This window comes from Chlamydotis macqueenii, chromosome 14 (assembly GCF_036417535.1).
Source record: "Chlamydotis macqueenii isolate bChlMac1 chromosome 14, bChlMac1.mat, whole genome shotgun sequence".
Classification (NCBI taxonomy): domain Eukaryota; kingdom Metazoa; phylum Chordata; class Aves; order Otidiformes; family Otididae; genus Chlamydotis; species Chlamydotis macqueenii.
This window is the reverse complement of record NC_141569.1, coordinates 19,325,293-19,346,530: the sequence shown is the minus strand read 5'-3', so window position 1 is coordinate 19,346,530 and position 21,238 is coordinate 19,325,293. Positions and strand designations below refer to the sequence as shown.

The following is a 21,238-nucleotide window of genomic DNA, read 5'->3' as shown; positions in this document are numbered from 1 at the left end:
ATCAGAGAATTTCTGTGAAGTGAATCCTTTCTTAATCCTAATGTTATAGAGTTCATAACTCTCAAATGTAATGATGTCTTTTATGAAAGTAAATTAATCTGAGGAAGTCAGAACTATAATAGCCAGATTAATGTTGGATGTCTGAATAACTATTGCTTAATAAAATTTAAACACCAATTGTCTTGGCTTCAAAGTTTAAACAGCAGAACATGTAGGCACAGGAATTAGATTATTAAGTTTCTGCCCAATTAAACTGCAGACTATTGTTGGGAAACAGTATTAGAATATGCTTTGGTTAGCCTGTGTGGACATGAAAAGATTGCCTGTAAAAATTTTGTGTTCATGATGCTCCATCTTTGCACTGCGCAAATTATAGAACCCACCAGCGATGCAGATCTGAAAGGATGAGGAGAATGCCATTGTTTGAGTGTGAGATTGAACTTAGTTAAAATTTGCTGGTTGAGATTTGTGTGAGAAACAAAATTGGGTTCCCAGTGGATGGCTGAGCTCTGTTGAGGTCAGTCGGTGCTGTAGTGCTTTTGGTTTTGTCTTCTGAACTGTAGGATGTTGAGGCTTAGGCTTCGGGTGGTGTTAAGAGCACTATCATTGCCTTGGTTAAGAAAGCCTGGTATCTCTGAAAGCAGTTTTGGTATTGCGAGGTGAAGCAAATAGAAGTGCAAAAACTTGAGAAGGCAGTGTTGAAATTCTGCTTCGCTTAACAGCAGAAATGAGCTTCACTTCCCTCTTCTGGCTCAGGCTCGGTTATTGATAACACGAGTACATTGAGGGTCCTCTGTCTTACCTCGCTTGGCGTTGTGGTAGGTGCAGAAAACGACAATGTTAGTAGATTATGGCTTTGTTGTATCACAACATTCAATCTTGGAGATATTATTTTCCTTTGAGAGTCAGTAACGCCACTGTTGGGTCATTCCTCTGTGGGATCTGTGCCGTCCGCGTGTGCCTTTGCTGCGTCAGATAAAGGGTGAGTTGGAGAAATGAGCCTTCCTCTGCTGTTTGTGTTCACTGAGAGAGCGGGAGGGAGCTGCGAGTTGTGCTGTCACTTCCTAGGCTTCCCTAGTTCTCTGCCATTTCTGAAGAGACAGAAATAAAAAATGAGGGACTAAAGTTAATGTCCTGCGAGCAGCTCTGCTCGCTACAAAGGAAAAGAGCTGGCAACTTTCAGAGAATCACTTTGTTTCTGTGTAAGGTTACCCAAGGGCACGGGGAACCAGACGTTTTTGTTACTGTGTTACACTTTTGCACGAAAATACAACATTTTAAAGAATGAGTAGTTTTGGTTCTCTTAAGGTCCCTTGAGTAAAGTACATCAAACTATCTTGCAAATTCTGCCTGGATGTGGACAATTCTAAGCTATTTTAGTAGTATGTTTTAGAAATTGACTTAAAACTTGTTTTTAAATGAGCAGTTTTGCAGCTGATGCAATTTGGCTTCTAAAATCCAGTTGCTGGATGTTGACTTTTGCCTTACTCAAAAGGCGGTCCTTGCTTATGTGCAGGATCTCGTATATGATGAGTAGCGTACCCACTTCTCATCTCAACTAGTTTAATGAGGCGTTACACTTGGAGAGCCCGTTCAGTTCTAAAGGATGCCCAGGCCCTTTTTCATCAGCTAGTGTTGAGTTACAAATCATCGCTGTAATTCTGAAATCCATCATTGCGGTCTGGTGGCTTCTCAAGCAGAAGATGCTGGCTGGCGCTTGGGTAACGCGATCCAGCTTTGGGGAACGGGGAGGGAATCCAGCAGATAAAACTGAAGAGCAGGATGCAATTACTTGCGTTGCCGCTTGACCGAGACACTGGAATTAACAGCATGCTCTTACAAAAAGTACGGTGAAATTTTTCTCAACTATCGGCGGTGGAGGATTTGTGCTCGTTGGAGAAGCAGCGGCAAGCCCGGGCGCATAGTGCTTTCTTGGGGATTTCTGCGGGCTTTCGGAGCTGAGTAGGAAGAAGTGCCGACAGCGAACTGCCAGCTTGGCCCTCCCCGGTAGTTCTCATCAAACATTAACCTGACCTAAGCCACCTTTGGGGTTTTTTAATATTTTTTAGAAATTTTTTTAGAGCTCTTCCGTCCTCACAGTATGTACAAAGGTGTTCACGTCCAGCTCTTACGGTGCTTTATGATCGCGTTGTTGAATGTGCAGAAGGAATCCCTGACGTGAAGGGTGGGATAGAAACATTTATGTTTATAGTTCAGAAAGGAGAAACATTTATGTTTCTGTTAGTGGTGAATCACTTGTTTGTATTTGTAAAAAATATTTTGTAAACAAAGTGGGATACTTCATACTTTTGAGAAGTTGTTTTTTCCTGTGTCTTGACACATGAATACTATTTGAATTCTCTGTGAACTCTGGCTCTTAGTTTTGTTCCTTATTTCAGTGTTATAAAACTCCAGGAAGACAAGTGATGATTGTAATGCTTCTGTGTTTGCAGCATTGTGATTGTCCTTCAGGCTGGACCTGGAGAGGCCTGCTGTTCTGTGCAAACCTGTGTCGTTTCAGTGGGAAATGTTTTATTTTTTTTTTGCTGCAGGTTTTTTTTCTTTACCATAACATAGAAAGTTGAAGTTAAGACTACATTTGCTTTTATATGATAAATATTACTAAATAGTTCTTGGTGACACCAGAGCATATTCCTGGCTTGTGTGTCGGTGGGTTTTTGTTTGTTTTGTTGTGTCAGGGTAGTTATCTTTAATTTCTCCCTTTTCTAACAGCTCTTAGGTGAGCACATGTCTATTAAAAGCTGACAGAGCAGCATTTTAGGTTTGTGCATGTAATTTTTGTGAGAGGTTTAGTAACGATACCATATTCAGTGCACAAGTTGGGAGAACGGATAATTCCTCAGATGCTCCTTGCTGTTAATGGTTACGTGTCCAAAAATGTTTGAAATAAGTAACCAGTGTCTTTAGGAGGGAATGCAACATTAAGACAGTTTCTGGTATTTTTAAAAATGCCTTCCAAAAACACAGAATTCCTTATTATAAGCAAGATTTCCAGCTTTTTTTTCTTTCTTTTTTTTTTTTTTTTCCTTTAAAAGCCACTGTGGGAGTTGTCTGCACTTTGTGCGGCTGGGTGTGCCCTGCACGACGCACTAGATATCGTGTGTTCTCTCTGAAGACTATTTATCGTTCATGGCCATATGTTGTCAAACAAAGTTTGTGTTTCGTCACAGACAATTAACCGACGCTGGCTAAATGAGCTGTTTGATTTCTCTTGCTTATGAAACCATTTCAGATAGAAGGCCTTTGAGTTGAATGAGGGTGTCTTGAAGGAAGTCAAGGTGTTGTAAACGTGTTTTGAAGATCCACTAATGTCTGATTGAAAAGCGGTGGATTTGGATCATTTTGGCAGGCTATGTGTGAAGGGTTCCTTGGGCGGACCTTCACCTTTGACGATTTTGCCTTACAGTGTCTGGGAAGATGGAGTGATGCTCGTGAGGCTGCTGGTGAACTTGTGCAAGGACAGGTTCTTGGATGCCTGGTGTGGTTCAAGAGGGATGAGAAGTAGGCTGTTCATCCTACGCCTGTACTCAGGCCAAGATCCTCTTCCCTTTAACAGCGTTGCCAGTAAAACTTTGGCGATGTGGGTGTGTTGGTTTTTTTTGTTGTTTTTTTTTTTTTTAACTGAAAATGTGGCCCAAAAGTCCCATACCTGTGATCTGTCCCCCTGCCCCAGAGCTGAGGGTGGAAAGCAGGAGAGGGCTGTGGCAGGTGGGCAGGGCAGCAGCAACGCTGCAATTTCGTAGCGCAAGTTATAAAGTCCAAGATGATGATGATCACTTGAGTGAACTCTAGCCAAAGCCATGCCCTTTTTGGATGAAGGATGAACAGAAATACCAAACAGGATTTAGTAAGGTGTTGGAACGAGACATGAAAACAGTGTTTCTGGTGTGGATGATTTGAATGATGCTGGAGTAGTTCGCGTGCTCAGTACAGTTGACAGTGGTTAAAGAAGATGCACAAATGAATTTTGTATCAAAAGTTTCTGTGAACTTTTTGCTGAATTTCCTTCTTTCTTTTAGCTCTTCATATTGAGCTGGGGAAGAGGTGTGAGATTTGAACAGTCGGTTGTGTAGTGCAATCACATACTAAATGGACTGTGCAGCGTACGGCGTGGCTGACTGCACAAATAATGACTGAAACCATATTAATTAGACTTTATAAAAATGGAAATACTGTGCTATGCTTTAGGCCTGTTTTCGAATTTCTTTTAATTTTTGAATTTTTCCTTCTCCAAACGTGGAAGCTAAGGTGACTTTGGTCCTTGCTGCAGGAGCACTGGTTTTGTCTCCCTTAGCCTGGCTCTACCCCTAGGCATTCAGGCTGTTGCTCAGACCTCCCTGGAAGAGGGAAAGGGAAATTATAGCAGGATCCTCTTAATAGCAATAGGTACAAGTCAACAAGTTCTTCTTCGTCCGCTTCCAGGCCTGGTGCGCAGGGAGGGAGGAGCAGAGGTGCTGTCCTCTTGCCCAGAGGGTAGGGTAGGGGTGGCAGGAGCTCGGCTGCACCAACCTGCTCCGGGCTCTTTTATCTTGTGGGAAAAGGATTAAATCCGAGGAGCGGGCGTGGATGAGGGAGAGGGAGAAGCAGTTCTGCCTCCATGCAGCTCCGACTGTGTCTGCAGCGGTGGTGGGAGCAGCGACGGGGCAAAGCTCCTTCCCACCAGTCGGCAATGAAACCAAGAGAGTGGAGCTTCTCCTGCCAGCGTGGGATGGGGCTGGCGTCCGCTCTGACCCGGGGCAGAAAAACCTGAGGAGCAGCAAATAGCACATAGCTTTGATAACAGTAGTAGAACTTTGGATAGTGGATTTTAAAGTTCATTATAAAAGTTCATTATAATTATAAGTGGTCTGAAAGCTTAGTTTTGCAATTTCCTCTCTGAAGTTAATTGCTAGCAGTGGTATTTAGTAGACGTGCATTAGTCTTCTGCTTTTCAAAGCACCTCTACTGCTTAGTTTCCTGAACACAGGCAAATCTTCTGTTACGTTTTGTGGCTGTGGAAGGTACGAATTTGACTGGGAAGTTGTCTGAAGTATGGAGTTAAGAAAGCCCCACTAACTTCATTTATTTACACATTTAATGCTAGTGTGATTTTAATAGCTTAGTACACATTGTAGGCACTTAAATATCTCTCTGTAGCGATTTAGAAGATTAGATAGAAACAAGTCTAACTTGGCTCCCATTCTAATTACTGACCCAAATAAAAAGTTTAGAAACCCTAAAGCCAGTCCCCATACAGTCAAAGTGACTACCCAGGAGATAAGTATCATTTACTGTGCTACAAAAGACTGGGGAGGAGTGGTAAAAACTGTGAGCAGCTGGTGTATTTCTGGTGACTAATTTTGCATTGGCCTGGCCGGTATAGCCACATCAGCTCTGGTGTCACTCCAGCTCAGATCTCAAGTGGATCTTTGCTGTAATGTCCCTTTCCTGTGACAGGGTTGGTGCAAATGTTGTTTATTCTGCAGTCCCAAGAGTGATAGAAATGGTGATAGATAGTAAACGGTGATACGATTTTGAAAGGTGATGCTTGTCTCTGTAAAAAATAGTAAAGGTCTTTGTTAATATTTAACTCTCTGTAAACTGTAGGTGTAAAATTCTTAGTTACGATTATAATCTTCTAAATATATAGCTGCATGTAATTCCCCATCTTAGTGTTTTGATCTGAATGAACTACTCAAAAATAGGGTACTCCTGTTCCCTGCCTTACATTTTGCTTTTAATAGTAAAATGGCATAGATTCAAACTGTTCCAGCTGGCTTTCACCGACCAGTATCTATAATTAAATCTGGTATTTGTCTCTGTAAATCCTACACGTGTAAGAAATTGGGCTGCAATCTGAAGAATTAAACTTTTGAAGCCTCAAACTTTTAAAAGAAGTCACCTTTTGCCAGCCGGGTAGTTTGCTTGCCGGGTTCCAGTGTACAGGTCCCTCTCTCAGCAGGCAGCCGTGATGCCCACTTGCCATTACGTGAGTTCAGCAGGTTACAGGATAACTTGAGGGAAAAAGTGGTTTTTCACGCAGAATTTAAAAGTTGTATTCATAGGCTTGATACCAGCATGGAATTAGACTGTCCTAATGCTTGTGCCTTGTTTACGAGGCAATGTTAGCAATGCACGGGAATACAAACCCGTCGCCTTAGAAAGCGTCAAAGGTTTAAACTTACACTGCAGCTTTATTCTGGTTTTGGCATCCTCTTAGATTTTGCTGTATTCAGAGTAGGAGACAAAATGAAGCCAAATGAGTGATAAATTACAGTAAGAAGCTAAAATGCTATTAAGGTGGAAAGACTAATATTTAAAGAACTGAGTGATAGGTTGAAGTTTTCTCGTTTAGAATGGAATAACTGGTTTGTGTAGTTTTCAAAGTGATGCTGGGACAATTTTTTTTTTTTCCTTTAAATATCAGGCAGATGTCTAAAAACATGAAATAATGATTATCCAAGCAGACAACATTTTCATTTTAGACTGCAAATTATGTAGAAGAGCATCTTATTTCTTTCCTGGAAGTACCTGCCATACTTTTTGCAGATGAGTAAGGCACATTTATAAATCTCCTGGTACGGAGTACAGCGCATACTAAAAGAGCTAGTACCACCTTATTTATCGTCTTATTTTGTGTACTCCCTTAAGTCCCAATGCTTTATCAAGCTCAAAGGGAATCTTTTCCAACTTTTTTTTTTTTTTAAGTTTTGCAACAATTTGACCCACTTCTGTTAACTCAAGCAAAGTAAAACTTGTAAGAGGGGAGACTGGCGAGTTTTTAATCTGCGTCTTTGCAGTAGGAGAACACTGTGTGGTCTAAGGCAAAAGGTGCAATGTTGCCAGAACTTCACCGAAATTACTGCTTTGAGTAGAACTGTCTTTTGGGAGTCAGAGAGGAAGGGAAACCTGGAAAGAACATCAAAGCTTGAGGTTGGCAAATGGGTGCCAGTGAAGGTATGTATGTCAGCAGCTAAAAGAAAGCCAAATCTACTGCAGAAGTCAGGCGCTGAATGGGTGGGGGGATAAGAGAGTGAAATTGCAGAGTGTTTTGGGGATGTGGAGGAGAAAAAGTATTTTGGAAATGAATGGGAGATGTGCAGCGTGGGTTGAAATAGCTACATGATTCAAGCAGGTGAAATGGTTTGCAATAGTTACTTGCCTGAGAACTCTGTGGATTTCTTTTATTTTTTATTGCTGCATAAACTTTCCCTGTCAGAAGCTAGCTGTGGATTGTGGCCAGTTCAGAGGAGCTAAGATCAGCAGGGGGTTCGTAACTGAGATCATTCTTTCAGCAAAACAGGTACAGGGGCTAACGGTGTGCACTTGTATCCCTCCTCCTTTCCTTATGTGATCAGAAATTTTTTTTTATTTGTAGCAACATGAACCGTGAAGACCGGAATGTGCTGCGTATGAAAGAAAGGGAAAGGCGAAATCAAGAAATTCAACAGGGTGAAGAAGCCTTTCCACCTAACTCTCCTCTCTTTGCTGAACCGTACAAAGTTGTGAGTTTATGCAGTTCTTACAAATGCAATTTTTATAGCAGAAGTCATATACAAATTCATATTTTATATTTATTTTTATCTGCATTCTTTCTGGATCTACAGCTCTTATGTCAATGAAGTATTTAAGCAGGACTTGAAAATAAGGATGGACAGTTACTAACCAGCTCTGCTGCCACGTTTATAGTGATGCTTATGAAGGAGGGGCAGCTTTGCAGGGAGTGAGATGAGGGATAGTAAAACCATAAAATCGTTTTGCTTTCTTCTGCTTTTGCTACAGTGACTCAAAGCAATTAAACTGTCCATTGTGTTGTGCCAAATTGCTTTTTTTGTGTGCTTTAGCCTGTTGCTAAACTTTCTAACCTTCAATCAATGTAATCCAGACCTGGGTGAGTTCAGAAAGAGAATGTTTAAATAGGAGGTTAATTTTAAGTGCTGTGATACCTGATATGATAGAATTATCAGCCTTAAGTAGTGTATGCTTTTTTTTTGTACCTGATTTTTTTTAGTTTGTTTTGAAGGAGTTGACTCTTTTTATTATCTCATACAGCTTTAAATCTGTGCTGGGTTTCCTTCTGGGTTTGGTTTGCTGAACAGAACTGGAAAAAATAGCCTAATTCTGGGAGAGATAAAAAAGTACCATTTAAGATTTTCATTATGTAGCTCAAAGCTCAATTTGAAAGCAAACTTGTTCCCTTATCACAGTTTTGTCTGGTCTGCAAGAAGTAAAACATGGTGACTGAAAACTGTCCTCCTGCAGGAGGGACGTTGAGAGATTTTTTTTAATTCCTGTCTTCCCATTGCTTTATGGTGCTTGGTAACCAGATCCCACATGTATGAAGTTAACTAAAGCTGCTTGGGAAGCATGGGTAACGATACAAACCCGTCGTTTGAAGCATGGGTAATGATACAATACACCTCGTTTGAAAACAAACTGATTGTACAGGAAAGAACCCTTTCTTATATATAATATTATTGGCAACAAGAATTATGCTGATATAAATACCAATTAAAAATTACATACAGTGGTGAGGTTAAGCTGATTTTATTTTATTTTACTGTTAATTAAAACTTTTTAGGACTAATATATTCTGTATTAGAGAAATAGTCTTTAAGCTGAGAGTCTTTAAGGTGGCAGTAGGCATCTACAGTTTTTAAACTTGCATCAGCTCATCAGTGCATTATTTGAAGCAATTATTAGTGCTGTCTCAACTGTTTCTGCTGCTGAAATACACCTTTTGCTTATGCTTTGGGAGGTTAAATTGTTGCTTTAAGGTCTAAAATCGAGAGTTGGAAGCAATGGCAAAAAAAAAAAAAGACATGGATGCTAGCCATGATCTCAGCCCTGAAATTTAGATTAACTGCAGTAGTTGTCAGGTCAGTTAACTGAAAGTGAAGTTGTGATTTTTAAAGCATTATTTTTAAAAATTTTTTTTCACAGACCAGCAAAGAAGACAAATTGTCTAGTCGCATTCAGAGCATGCTTGGTAATTATGATGAAATGAAGGATCTTATAGGAGATAGATCGCTACAAAAGCTTGTTGGAATTCCCAAACCAACTGTACCATCAACACCAGATGAAAAATCAAACCAAAGTTTCTTTGGTGATCAGAGACATAATACTAGCTCGCATCAGAGCAGCAAATGGACTCCTGTAGGACCAGCACCTAGCACTTCCTCGCAATCTCAGAAACGGTCCTCAGGTTTGCAGAGCGGACACAGTAGTCAGCGTGGCAGTGGCAATAACACTAGCAGTAGTGGCCAGAGGCACGACCGTGACTCGTACAGTAGCAGCAGCAGCCGCAAAAAAAGCCAGCATGGATCCGAACACTCCAAACCCCGTTCTTCCAGCCCTGGAAAACCATCTGCTGTTTCTTCGTTGAGCTCCAGCCATTCGAGATCTCATGGAAATGATCACCACAGCAAAGATCATCAACGTTCAAAATCTCCCCGGGATCCTGATGCCAACTGGGACTCTCCCTCCCGCGTACCCTCATTTTCAAGTGGACAACACTCTAATCAGTCTTTTCCACCTTCACTAATGTCCAAGTCCAGTTCAATGTTGCAGAAACCTACTGCGTACGTAAGGCCGATGGACGGGCAGGAATCCATGGAACCAAAGTTATCCTCTGAACACTACAGTAGTCAGACTCACAGCAGTGGCGTGAACGAGCTGAAGCCTAGCAGCAAAGCACACCTAACCAAGCTGAAAATACCTTCCCAACCACTAGATGTAAGTTGCTGTTTGATTCCTGGCTTCTTAAATGTAAGTCCCTTTGGGCTGGGATTTTCCAGCTTCTTTAAAATCCCAATCTAGATAACCGAAATCTAGTTTTTTAGTAAATATTGCGGGTTTTGTTACACAAAGCATCTTAAACTTACGCAGTGAAGACTTGTATTTTAAATGGGGAATGCGCAAAAGTAATTATTTTTTCCTTCTGCTTCTTCCCTGTGGATACTGTGATTTTTATTAAATACAGGCTATGAGACATTCAGAAAGGCTAACTTAACCCAGAGAGGCTGATTTTCATGGAGTATTTCTGTAGTCAGAAGGTAGTGAAATAGTAGGGTATTCCCAAATGTTTTGACAAGCTATGTGCATACTCTGTCATTACTGGGAGCCATGTTGTCTTAGAGTACTGATACTATCTGCATATGTCAGATTTTATTTCAAAGTGTGTAGCAATTACTAGATGTGATTGTTATACCTTCACCTAGGGAGAATAAGCAAACCCTAAAGCACACCGAATTGAGCCAGGTTCAGGACTTCTATCAGTTATACTGGATGTGAAACACTGTGGGGTTAACAACTTTTGGTAGTTTGGTAATTCCCGAATCATTATGGCACAGACTGACTGCAGCTCACTTAGAGGGAGAGCGTCTTTCTTAATAATAAAATGTCACTGCATCTCCTGTTTAACTGCTTGAATCGTGGTAGCTAGAGGAAAGCATTTGTTCCTGGGATTTCAACAAATAGCAAAGTAAGATCCAGGACACAGGTAAGGAAATTTGAAAATAAATTATTTCCTTATTTGTGAAGAGTTGACATGCTAATGCTGATGCAGTGAAATGCATAGGAGCTTTGCTTCCTTTCTGCTTGTAGCAGTCAGGGCTGCAGACGATTGATAGTTTTGTAATTTTTGCTGTAATGTATGTTTTACTTCATGATGCAGTTTGTCATTACTCTACATGCACGGTCATGCGTTTGAATTCAGATATTGTCCAGTGGCTTCTTCCAGGAAATGATTGAGAGCTACGATTCTCTTTCCTCTCTCTCTAGAAGTTTTTAGTATCACTGACTGCCTGTGATCACTTTAACTGTCAAATGACAAGTGAGAGATTATTGTGGCAGTTTTACAGATCTCTTGCATTTGCTTTTTGTAACTGGATGTGACTCATACCATAAAAATATGGATCTACCTGATATTAAAATTAATGTTGCTGAAAAGAATTAGCAACATCTGCTTATATCTATATAGATTCCATATGAATCGTGATAAGGATTGAAGTTTGTTTTTAACTCTTTCTAGCCCCTGGGATCTTTTAAGGAAAATTTGCTTTAGGAGACATTAATCTTGAGTTTTGATTTGTAGGCATCAGCATCTGGTGATGTGAGCTGTGTGGATGAAATTCTAAAAGTAAGTTCTCTGTGCTTTTGTTCGTAACTTATTTGTTGAAAATACAAACATTACTAAGGAGGTGGAAAGTACTCTGCAGTTGATTAGTGCCTTTTAAATTGACTTTGGCTGCAAGTCGTTACAGGAGGTCTCTTTGATTACTCCTCTAGTGCAGGTAGACCAGGGAAAACTGGAAGCAGAGCTGTGTGTGAGCTGGGCACTGGGCATTGCTGGGTGTGCACATCATCTGCTGGACATCCTCACTGCATTCCTGTTCCTCTAGGCCACCTCCCTGTTAACCTAACCAGAATTAGCCATTTCTTCCACCAAAATACAGTCCTTACATTCTTGTATCTTTTTAGATTATAGTAATTTTTTTGCTACCCCACAGCAGAACTTTCCCTTCTCTTCTACCTAGGTTATTTTCTCAAGTCCTTTTACACCTCATGATCCCCTGGTCGTATGTCTACTGTCACAAAAAAATAAGCAGGTTCCTCTTGAGCATTTCCATGGCATACCATTTGCTCTGACCTTTAGTCCTCCATGGTCTTTGGAGATGCTCTGAGAGAATACAAGGCACTTTCTTTCCAGCTTTAGGCATTTGATTTTTCCCCTTTTTCCTCAAACTTTATAGGCTTCCCTTTCCTAGGATTCTTCTTCCTACTCCTGTATCCTACATGTGCTCTTCACAGTCTGAAATTATCAGATTCTGACTTCTACTGCAGTTTATGTTCAGGCCAACCAATTTTATTGATCTATGCCTTTGTGCTTGTTACTGTGTCTTAACTATCTGTTCTCATGGGTAACAATTTAAGATTTATGTGCAAATCTTTGTTACGCGTTTGGGAAATTAAGATTTGAATATATAAAGCTTAGTGAAGTGTGGACAATGAACTGAAAATTGAGAGACAGGGTTACAATGTGAATCAAGATTGTAACTTGAAATCTTTGCTTTAATTTTTTTAATGGCTTTTCTTTTTTGTTCTGATTATAGGAGATGACCCATTCTTGGCCTCCTCCACTGACTGCTATTCATACGCCGTGCAAAACTGAACCATCAAAATTTCCTTTTCCAACAAAGGTCAGTGCTGCAGTGAGATCCTGAATGCTGTTGAAAGAGTAACTCCTATTAAAGATCAGAATTTTGGAACTCTTAAATTCAATTCTGTATAGTTCTGGGTTTGTTTCGGTGCTTTGTTTCTCTTTATCTTGCTTCACAACATTTGTCAGCAGTAGCCTTGTGAAGAATGTCATCGTTTTCCTCTGGTTTACACACAGAGAGCAGTCTGAAAAGATGTCTGTCACATTTTTACTTTTTAATTTTTGATTCATAAATTCAGACCTTCAGGACACTTGTGAAGCTTGAAAATGTCATTGAGTCTTTTTCCCCCCATTAAGGAAACACTTTGCACTGTTTTGTGTAGAACCAAGCAAATGTTGTGTTTACCTCCATCTACCAAAGTAACGGAGGCTGGCTGGTAAATGCTAAGAAATGTAAATGTTTTTTTCTGCATACATATCACTCGTTTGGAAAGATCCTCTTCCTAACCTCCCATGTGCTTAACAACTGAAGTGTGTAAGCTATTAATTCTAAAGAGAAATCAATTGCTCTTTGCTGCCGTTTTCAGCACAGGGCATGTTTCCAGGAGACCTGCTTGAGCTGACACCTCTGAGGAAGGAGTTCTCTTGCTCTTGGCTGCTTGCTCCCTTCCCTGACGCTGGATCTGGCAGCCCCAGCCGCAGGGTTTTAAGGCAGACTGGCACTGGTGATTGTTTGTCTTGAAATACAGCTCTGCAATCTGCAGTATCGTGGAAGCTGGTGGGTAGGCAGGGTGGAGATAGGCAGGGTAGATAGCTGTGGGTAGCAGCTTCAGCACGTACAGTTCGGCTTGCGATAGCTGACTCATTCAAGAATTTGTTTTGTTTCCTGATTAACAGTAAGAGATTTAACTCAACAATACAATTTTTCTCCAGACTCAACGTATCTCTGAAATGGATTGGAGCACTCCACCCCTAATCTGGCATAACTTCAGAGTGAAGAAATTATGCTGTTTGTCTTTTAAAAGTTACTGTTGTAATAGTGAAGACTACACTTTTTCTGACCAGACTGCTGTTCTACAGCACCACTTGCTGCTCAGTTTCCTGTTTGATCCAAATTGCTCCCCAGAACAGAACAGTGAAGTAGTTTAGGATTTTTTTTTTTTTTGCTGAGGTCTGTGATGTAATCTGTCTAAACCGATTGTCTTATGTGAATGCTCTGGCATCACTTTCTTTTGGCCAAATGTTCCGGCTACCATGTTGTAAGTGCACATCCACAAAACTCCTGCAGACTGGTGCAGAGTTAAATGGCTCAAGTTCTCTTACTGGCTAGATATCCCAGAGCTGTGGGCAATCCTGGTGTCATCGCGCTCTGTTGTGTGTTCCTGTCTCACTGCCTCTCGCTTGCTTCTCTCCAGAGAGCTGAAAATGCAGAACATGCTGTTCAGGTCTCAGCTTCGCTTTTGAAGGCATATCTAGAAACAAATGCCGTCGTCTAGTTTCTTAACGTTAAAATGATGAGTTAGATCAATATTCATCTTGAATATATTGCCTTTAGTCAGGGATCTATTTTATATAGAACTGTGAACTTGGAAAAAATTCTTACCTTTTATAGTAAAGAAAGAAATTCCATAGCTTTCCTCATCAACAAAGATGCTCATTCTGCTGCTTTGAGTATTTATTCCTCAGCCTTTGGGGCGATGTTTTCCCTTCACATGCTTTTGAGAACACTTGATTGTGGGGTTGCTGGAACTGCTTGTTTCTGCGTTTCTCTGGTATTTGGCTCAGTCTGGGGAGAAAGAAGGTGTGCAGAGATATGTATGTCGCTGTGACGCAGAAACTACGTAAGGTTGCAGTCTTGTTGATATTTGAACAAAAAAGGTAGATTGTGGTTTTTTGAACCTATCAACGTGGATTGTGTTTCTTCACCTAGTTTGCAAAAAATTCCATTTATGGCTACTCTGAGTCTTTTGACTTTTTGCCAGCTTTTTTGTTTTGTGGCTGCACATCTTAGCCATGGAACTTTGTCAAATTCTCTCTCCACGTCCAAAGCTTGTAATTTCCTCTGCCTTCTCCCCTCTGTCATTCTTGGCAGCAGCATCTTCGCAGAATTCCAGTCAGTAAGCGAGCCATAGGCTTGTGCAGTCTGGCCCCAGAGCAGAATTCAGAAAACAAATCAAAACAGTAGTTTACTTTAATCAAGCGGTACTGTTCGAGGAAAGCTTGCTCTGGTTAATACTGTGCTCAATTTATTTACAAGTAATATGCTGCAGTGTTTGACAGCATGCCTCTGGCGTGCAGAAGTTTGCTATGTTTTGCCCGCGCCCATAAAATTAAGCTCCCTTTGGTGGACCAGTCAATTTTATTTGTAAGACTGTTCGGATAAGATGATTTTCCCTATGTGTAAATAGTGAGTAGCTTGAAGGAACACAAACTTCTGAGCAGGGCCTCTCTGCATTACTATAAATATATCTAATAATTACCAGGAAGTCTTTGAATCAGATGATAAAAAACTTCATGAAAATAGGTCAGGGAAAGTTTTATGGATGCTATGAAAAAAATGGAGATTCCTGATTCTTGATAAAAAATGTTATCCAGTGACTTAACACTTTAGAATTTTATCCTGTATATATCCATGGGCTCGCGGTCAAAAACTCCAAAATTACTGGCATGTTTGTAAAATATGTTAAGAAACCCAGCTGCGTCTTCTGAGAAGTAAAAATGAGATCTGACCTGAGTTTTCAAACATTAAATGGAAGTGGGTCTCATTCACCACAACCGGGACTACAGCCAAGCTGGTAACCTACAAATGAGACTTCGGTACCCAACTGCCGTTCTATCCAGCTGGCAAGTGGTTTTCTTTCCACGGTTTGTGTGTTTTGAGTACAAGCTGCGATTTTGTTTCCAGCTTAAGTGTCTTCACTATCTAACCTCAGCAGTCTACTCTACTTCAATTAAAAGGGTTTCCTTCCTTTAAGATGTTTTTAATTTCTTCTTTCTGAAGTAGACCTTTAGAAGATACTGCTATAACTTTGGAGTTGAAAGTACAGCTTTTTTTTTTTTTTTTTTTTTTAAATCTCTGAGTTTCTTAAAGAAATATGTGTTCAAAGACAAAATAGATGGCAAGAGAGTTGGAAAAAGTTGCACATTTAAACATAACACCTCGTTAAAGTGCCCTGAACTGAAAGACTGCACTGTGCCTTAGAAATAGGAAGTTGACTAAAGTGAGCAATTAGGCAGGTGTTTTCTGCAGAATTTGTGATACGTGTGCTGGTGAGAAAGTGCCAGTTCCTTGTCCCCAGCGCAGTTGCTGGGTAGATGCGGTGTTTGATTACGGTATGATCTGTATTTCTTTTTGACTTATAGTTTGTCAACTTGTGTAAGCCAGCAGTGGAAAAAAGCAGTCAGGGAATCACACTTGCATTCCTCGTACCTATGTGAAAGATAAAATTCAGTTTTTATTTTGAAGGAGTTGTAACTTGCTTTCTGCTGAAGTCACAAGGCTTCTCTCCAGCTTCATTTTCCACTTTAAATTTAGGTTAATTTTATTTTTACTGTCGCTTTCCTTCTGTTAGTAAAGATTAGAGGCGTTTGAAACACCTTACAAGGAAAGTTCCCAATCGAGTTCCCTATGAAAAAAATACTTGTTCAATGCATTATTGCAGCTGCTTTCATTTTTGAAATAAAAAGTTAAAGGAAATTAGAAATATCTAAGAGTGCTTTGCTTTGTAAAGCTTAACAAATTAGATTTTGTAAATTGCACATGTAACTGCTGCACATCACTGACTTGGCTGTTTGGGAAGACTGGTTCCCAGGTATACCAAAACCACCGGATTTCATTGCTGAATGGTTATTCTGGTTTGCCATTGCCAGAGCATTAAAGTAAAGTGTGTGTATATAGCTTTATTAATTGAGTCAAACACTTTCAGTTTTTATTTATGGGGCCAGCGTTTGTCCTCCTTTGAAAGCGAGGTCGGGAAGGTCCTGTTTTAAAATGGCACCCTAGCCTAGAAGTAGGTTTTCAGTAACTCAGCAGCCTCTGCCTGTTTGTTTGTTAAAGCAGTATTTTAGTGTTTGTAAAAAATGTATAATCTGCTGTGTTTGGGAAACAGGACTGGGTCTCTTGGAATGGGAATCATGAAGATCATACAAGTGCTGAACTTTGCAAGGCTTCATCTTCCAAGGCTAGATTTATAGGTACCAGATTCGTTAGATATTGAAGGAAGTTACAGGCCGTTGTTTCTTGGCTTTTGTACGAGGGAACAGCCTAATTACCCAAAGAGTTGGCCTTTGCCGGGAGATTTTAAGTTCCATTGTCTCTTGGACTCCTTTGTAGCTGAGATTTTTTTTTTTTTGTTGGCGATAGGTTGTTAATGTCGTACTCATTGCTTGTCCACCACAATGCTGTATGTGTCTGAAAAATAAAAACGCAGAGAAAATAATTTGAATGAAAATACGTAAAACAAGCAGCAAAGCTTTCCCGTGTATAAGGAAGGTAAAGAAAAACATACTGAACGGTTTCTGTCCAGGCTAAACATACATAAAGATGGGATTTATGGAAGTTGCATAGGGATTTTGGAGCTTCTTAAAAGCAAGCAAGTGGGAGAGCGGAGCTGAGAGGAGCGTGGAGCCTCCTGCCCTGTGCTGACTCTGCCGTTAGAGCTCGTTAGAGGAGGTCGGGCCCAGGTAAAGAATCACTCTTTCTTTTTTGTTAGGTTTTTTTTGGGTTAGGTTTTTTTAGCGGTTAGGTGCTATCATTTTAAGTGGAAAGAGTATCTTAATTACAGCATGGTTTTTGATATGTTAAAAAAAACCCACTTGTGATCCTTTATTCCCTTAGGAGTCTCAACAGTCCAGTTTCGGCACTGGAGAGCAGAGTAAGTATATTAAACTTCCTGTAATCTGTCTAATGTTTTTGTTGTGGTTCAGTATTCTTAGCATCTCTTAAGATGTCGTGCTTTTTAGAGTATGAGATTTTCCAGGCTAGTCCTAGGATGGAATCTAGGTAAAGATTTCTGTACTTTCCCAAGTTTTAACCTATAAAACAATTGCTTGGTTTTCTTTTGCATGTCTTGTTAATAGAGTTGTCAAGGATGTTACTGTCTTCTAGGGGGGAAAAAAAAAGATTATTTTTTAATTTGTCATGTTTTCTAATTCTTGAAAAAATGCCTCCTTGGTTAATCTAATTGAAAATAGTTGAGTACTAAAGCAAAACACCCTTTAAAAACCACAAATCACTGCTGGGGGACATATTAGGAACCAAAATAGTGCTTATGTTTATATTTAAATAGAAAAAGCACATTGGAGTTTCACTGTTCGTTTTCACTTTGTCATTTTAGAATCAAGAGAGAGAACTGGTCAAGAACTCATGTAGTAATATGCTTAGCAATACCCTTGCATTTCTTGTCCCAGAATGCATGTTCAGATTTTAGACAAAAGCAGCTTTTATTTCTCTTTAGCTGTATTGTTGTTTTGAATGTTACTGAAATGAGTAATTTAACACAAGGAACGAACCAGGTAAAACTGAATTAGATCTGTGCTGTCACCTTCCAAAAGTCTTTCCACTCCCTCTTGAAGTGATTAAACAGATTAAATAGTAAAACAAGAATGGTTTATTCTTAGATACTCACAAGCAGCTTAATCTAAACACCTGAGACAGTGGGGAATTAAGGAAACTAAAATATAACTCCACCATGCTAAACCAGAGACTGACGTTATAGGAGCAACTGGTCTTTAAATGTGTAAATGGAGAGGCAAGGTTGGTCACAGCACAGAGCCAGTCTTCAACTCCTGTGTGAATTTTCTGGGAAACTTTTAACAGCTGAACTGTTGAGCAATGCTTAGCAATTTACCAGAATTAAAGAAAAGGGAAGAAAAAACAACAAAACTGAAGAGCAGATTATATCAATATGTATTCCTTTTGTAAGAATTGTTTTCTGAGTTTGATTTCTGGATCCAAAGATTGCTCAGCTGCTAAAAAGCTACATAGGGATGCTGGAACAAAGATCAGCCTGTCAGGCTCTGACATGTCCTGTATCCTGCACATAGAAGGCAATAGATTAATCTTGATAGAAGCAAAGCTGTTTTGCACACCATTAATAACAAATTAATTGTGTCTTGGTTTAGACAGCAATGATTTAAATAATTTTCTAGATTTTATTGATTGAATTCTTTCACTGTATCTACTGTTTTGTCTCTGCATCCACTCACTTCTTCAGTGTGGGAGATTTACCTGGCATCACCTGGTTATGGCTTTCTCCTGCCTGGTCAGCTGTTCTTGGTTTATCCAAGACTCTGTACTTCTGGCAACTAAAGAGTGACTTATTTTGCTGGCTCCATTTTCAACTTGTGCATTTTTTTTTTTTCTTCTAGAACGATATAATCCTTCATCAAAAACATCCAATGGCCATCAATCCAAATCGTAAGTGGCTGTTGAGAATACATTTCTCAAACAACAGTTGAATTTTAAAAGACTTGGAAAATAGCCGTTTCTTTTACTAGAACATGTCAGTTCTTGCACAGACACTGGAGGATACTTCTCCTTGACTGGCAGAAGAAGGGGATCACTTTTAAGCAGCCACTTTCTGAGGCAGTAGACCAAATACTGCACATTGAAGTGAATAATAAATCCACTGTGCTGCCTTTCCGTTCCCCTGTTTTCCTGTCAGTTGTCAGGATAGGTGTGCAAGGGTTTGGACCTCGGAATTCCCTTGTGAACCAGAAAAGTATCAGCAGATAAGAGTGGGCAGGATGGGATGGGACTTACCAAACGTGTGCGTTGCTGAGCTGTCAGCTGGAAGCACCCTGTAGCGGTTGCACAAATAGACAGGATGGGGAGCTGTTCTGGCTTTGCTTCTGTCACAGCAGTATAGACCACTAAGAAGGAACTGTGCTGTCTCCAAAGCTGGGGAATGAGAGAACTGCTAAGAAAAAGAGCTGGCACTGGACGTATGTTGAACTGGGATGCATAGGAGGAAAGTTGAGAAGATATTTACTGTGACAATACAGTTTAAAATAATTTTTTTAAACCTCACAGGAATTGTGATCTGGTCAAAACACATAAAAAAGGAGAAAAATGCTTTTTTTTTGTAAAAGGATAGCAATGAAAAATATTTCAGGAATTAGATCCTAGTTGGTGTTTCTTTTCAGATCATCAGTAGAACAGCTATACTTTGAAATTCAGAAGCCTTAAACTTTTAACCCTTTCTCATTTCTTTCTCCAGATGTGAATCGAACCAGACAGAGTAAGATGTTTTATTTTTCTATCAAAGATGTTTTTCAGTAAGCACAAAGGCCCTGTACCCTGCTGTATGTTTTGAGTGTGTTCACATATTTCAGTATTGTGAAACTGTGTGTGTATGTATGACTACCATAAATAATTATGGCTTTGAATAATAATAAAATAATTATGGCTTAGAACGGTTGCACTGTTACCACGAGACAGGAAACAGGCAGTAGTTTCTTGATCTTATTTTAAACAGTGGTCTTGGCCATAGTGTGTAAGAAATTGAACATACACAAGTTAGCTCCTCCCGCGTTAGTAAAGTGCGTCAAACTCAACTCCTTTTCTAAATTTAACAGAATGGACTAAGGAGTCAAAGTACTAGAATCCTTATTCTTCTCTAAAGAATTACTTAACATTTAATTTTTAAGAATGGTGAGTTAGAATGGTATCTTGTGGATTTCACCCACGCAGCCTACTTTGTAGTATAAACAGTGCTGTGTTGAAACATAGAAGAATGCTTTGAAAGTAATTAAAGTACGTGGAAAAACTTGTCTCACTTTCTCCCTTTTACTTAGTATGTTGAAAGATGACTTAAAACTTAGCAGTAGTGAAGACAGCGATGGAGAGCAGGTATGTTCGTTAAATTAGAGTTTCAGAAAAACGTAGCGAATGCGCTCACGGTTCAGTAGCTCAGCAGTGTTTGATATTCCAACAAAAAACTGAGCGGCTTAAGAGGAGATTTACGATAAGAAACAAAAATCGAATGGCATGTTTTTAGACAAACTTCAGATATTCCTAAATGTAAACTTGGGGAAAATGATCTGTTTTGTGGAAACAGTATGCTTTTATCTAGAAAATCTTGTTTTGCTGGTTTCAGATGGGCTTTCTCTGAACATAAAATGGCAATAGTGTGCTTTAAAACATAGGTAAAGGCCCACCATTTAAAAACAGAATCCTTCATATTCTGCCGTTCAGTATTTTGGGACTGTGTTTGGGATGATGAGCGATACTGTACCTGTAACTGGGAGTGTAACGGCACCTTTATTTTTGTTGAAAAATTTCTTTTTTCATCTTTGGCAATATTACTTTGTGCAGCTTCTGCCAGAAATGGCATCTAGCATGCAAAGTTAAAAATACCTGCAGGGTATTTTTATGTGCTACCCAGCAGTGATCCACACTCCTCTTTTGTTTCGTTTCTTCCTCTTCTCAGTTCTAGTACTTTATTTTCTTCATGTGGAAAACTTTGAGGTAGTATATTTAGTTGGTGAACTCCTAGTACTCTAGACATCTCAGGCATAGCATTGTAACATGTTGATTCATCTGATTTGAAAAGATGGACGCGTGGTATTAGTGAGTGGTGGAAACAGGAGCTCTTGGAACTGCGGTCAGAATATGTGGGACTCATGTGGTGAAAACTTGGAGAAAAGTCTGATTCATTTTTGCTTTCTGTATAAGGAAAATGCAAACAAATTTAAACTGCTGCAAGTACTGAATTAGGATGCTATTCAGGCTACATAATTTTTAAAATGTAAAGGCTTTAAATTGATGCTTTGCAATTTAATTATATATACAGTCCTAAAGTAACTTCTAGAAGCTTCATGCTCTTCTTTTTAATTGCAGGACTGCGATAAGACAGTGCCAAGGAGCACACCTGGAAGGTAGGCATTCCTGGCGGATTGCGGCATAGAAAGTAGAGCGGTGATATTCAATCCAGTCAGCGCTCTTGACTTGATCTCGTTTCTAAAATTCATGTTTGCCTTTCGTGTTAAAGCAAGAAGTGATTAGAATGTAATCAGTGATTAAAGAGCGTATATCTTGCAAGTTATACTAACCTCTTTGGGGAGGGGAGTAAACAA

The 21,238-nt window shown here is 39.8% G+C and overlaps 1 protein-coding gene across 8 annotated transcripts in view; it reads left to right on the top strand.

The window, feature by feature from the left end:
* The window catches only part of AFF4 (ALF transcription elongation factor 4), a 52,040-nt gene that overhangs the window by 10,855 nt on the left and 19,947 nt on the right, over positions 1-21,238 (top strand). For 4 of the 8 annotated variants that reach the window (XM_086758590.1, XM_086758591.1, XM_086758592.1 and 1 more), the window contains 9 exons: positions 7,379-7,505; positions 8,944-9,768; positions 11,096-11,140; positions 12,114-12,200; positions 16,998-17,034; positions 18,530-18,578; positions 19,381-19,401; positions 19,958-20,012; positions 21,003-21,040. In XM_086758590.1, coding sequence (XP_086614716.1) covers positions 7,383-7,505; positions 8,944-9,768; positions 11,096-11,140; positions 12,114-12,200; positions 16,998-17,034; positions 18,530-18,578; positions 19,381-19,401; positions 19,958-20,012; positions 21,003-21,040 — 1,280 coding nt within the window. In that variant the 5' untranslated portion in view covers positions 7,379-7,382. Of the gene's footprint in view, positions 1-7,378; positions 7,506-8,943; positions 9,769-11,095; positions 11,141-12,113; positions 12,201-16,997; positions 17,035-18,529; positions 18,579-19,380; positions 19,439-19,957; positions 20,013-21,002; positions 21,041-21,238 lie in introns of those variants that run through there. The other 4 variants (XM_086758589.1, XM_086758593.1, XM_086758587.1 and 1 more) reach the window with 4 other exon arrangements.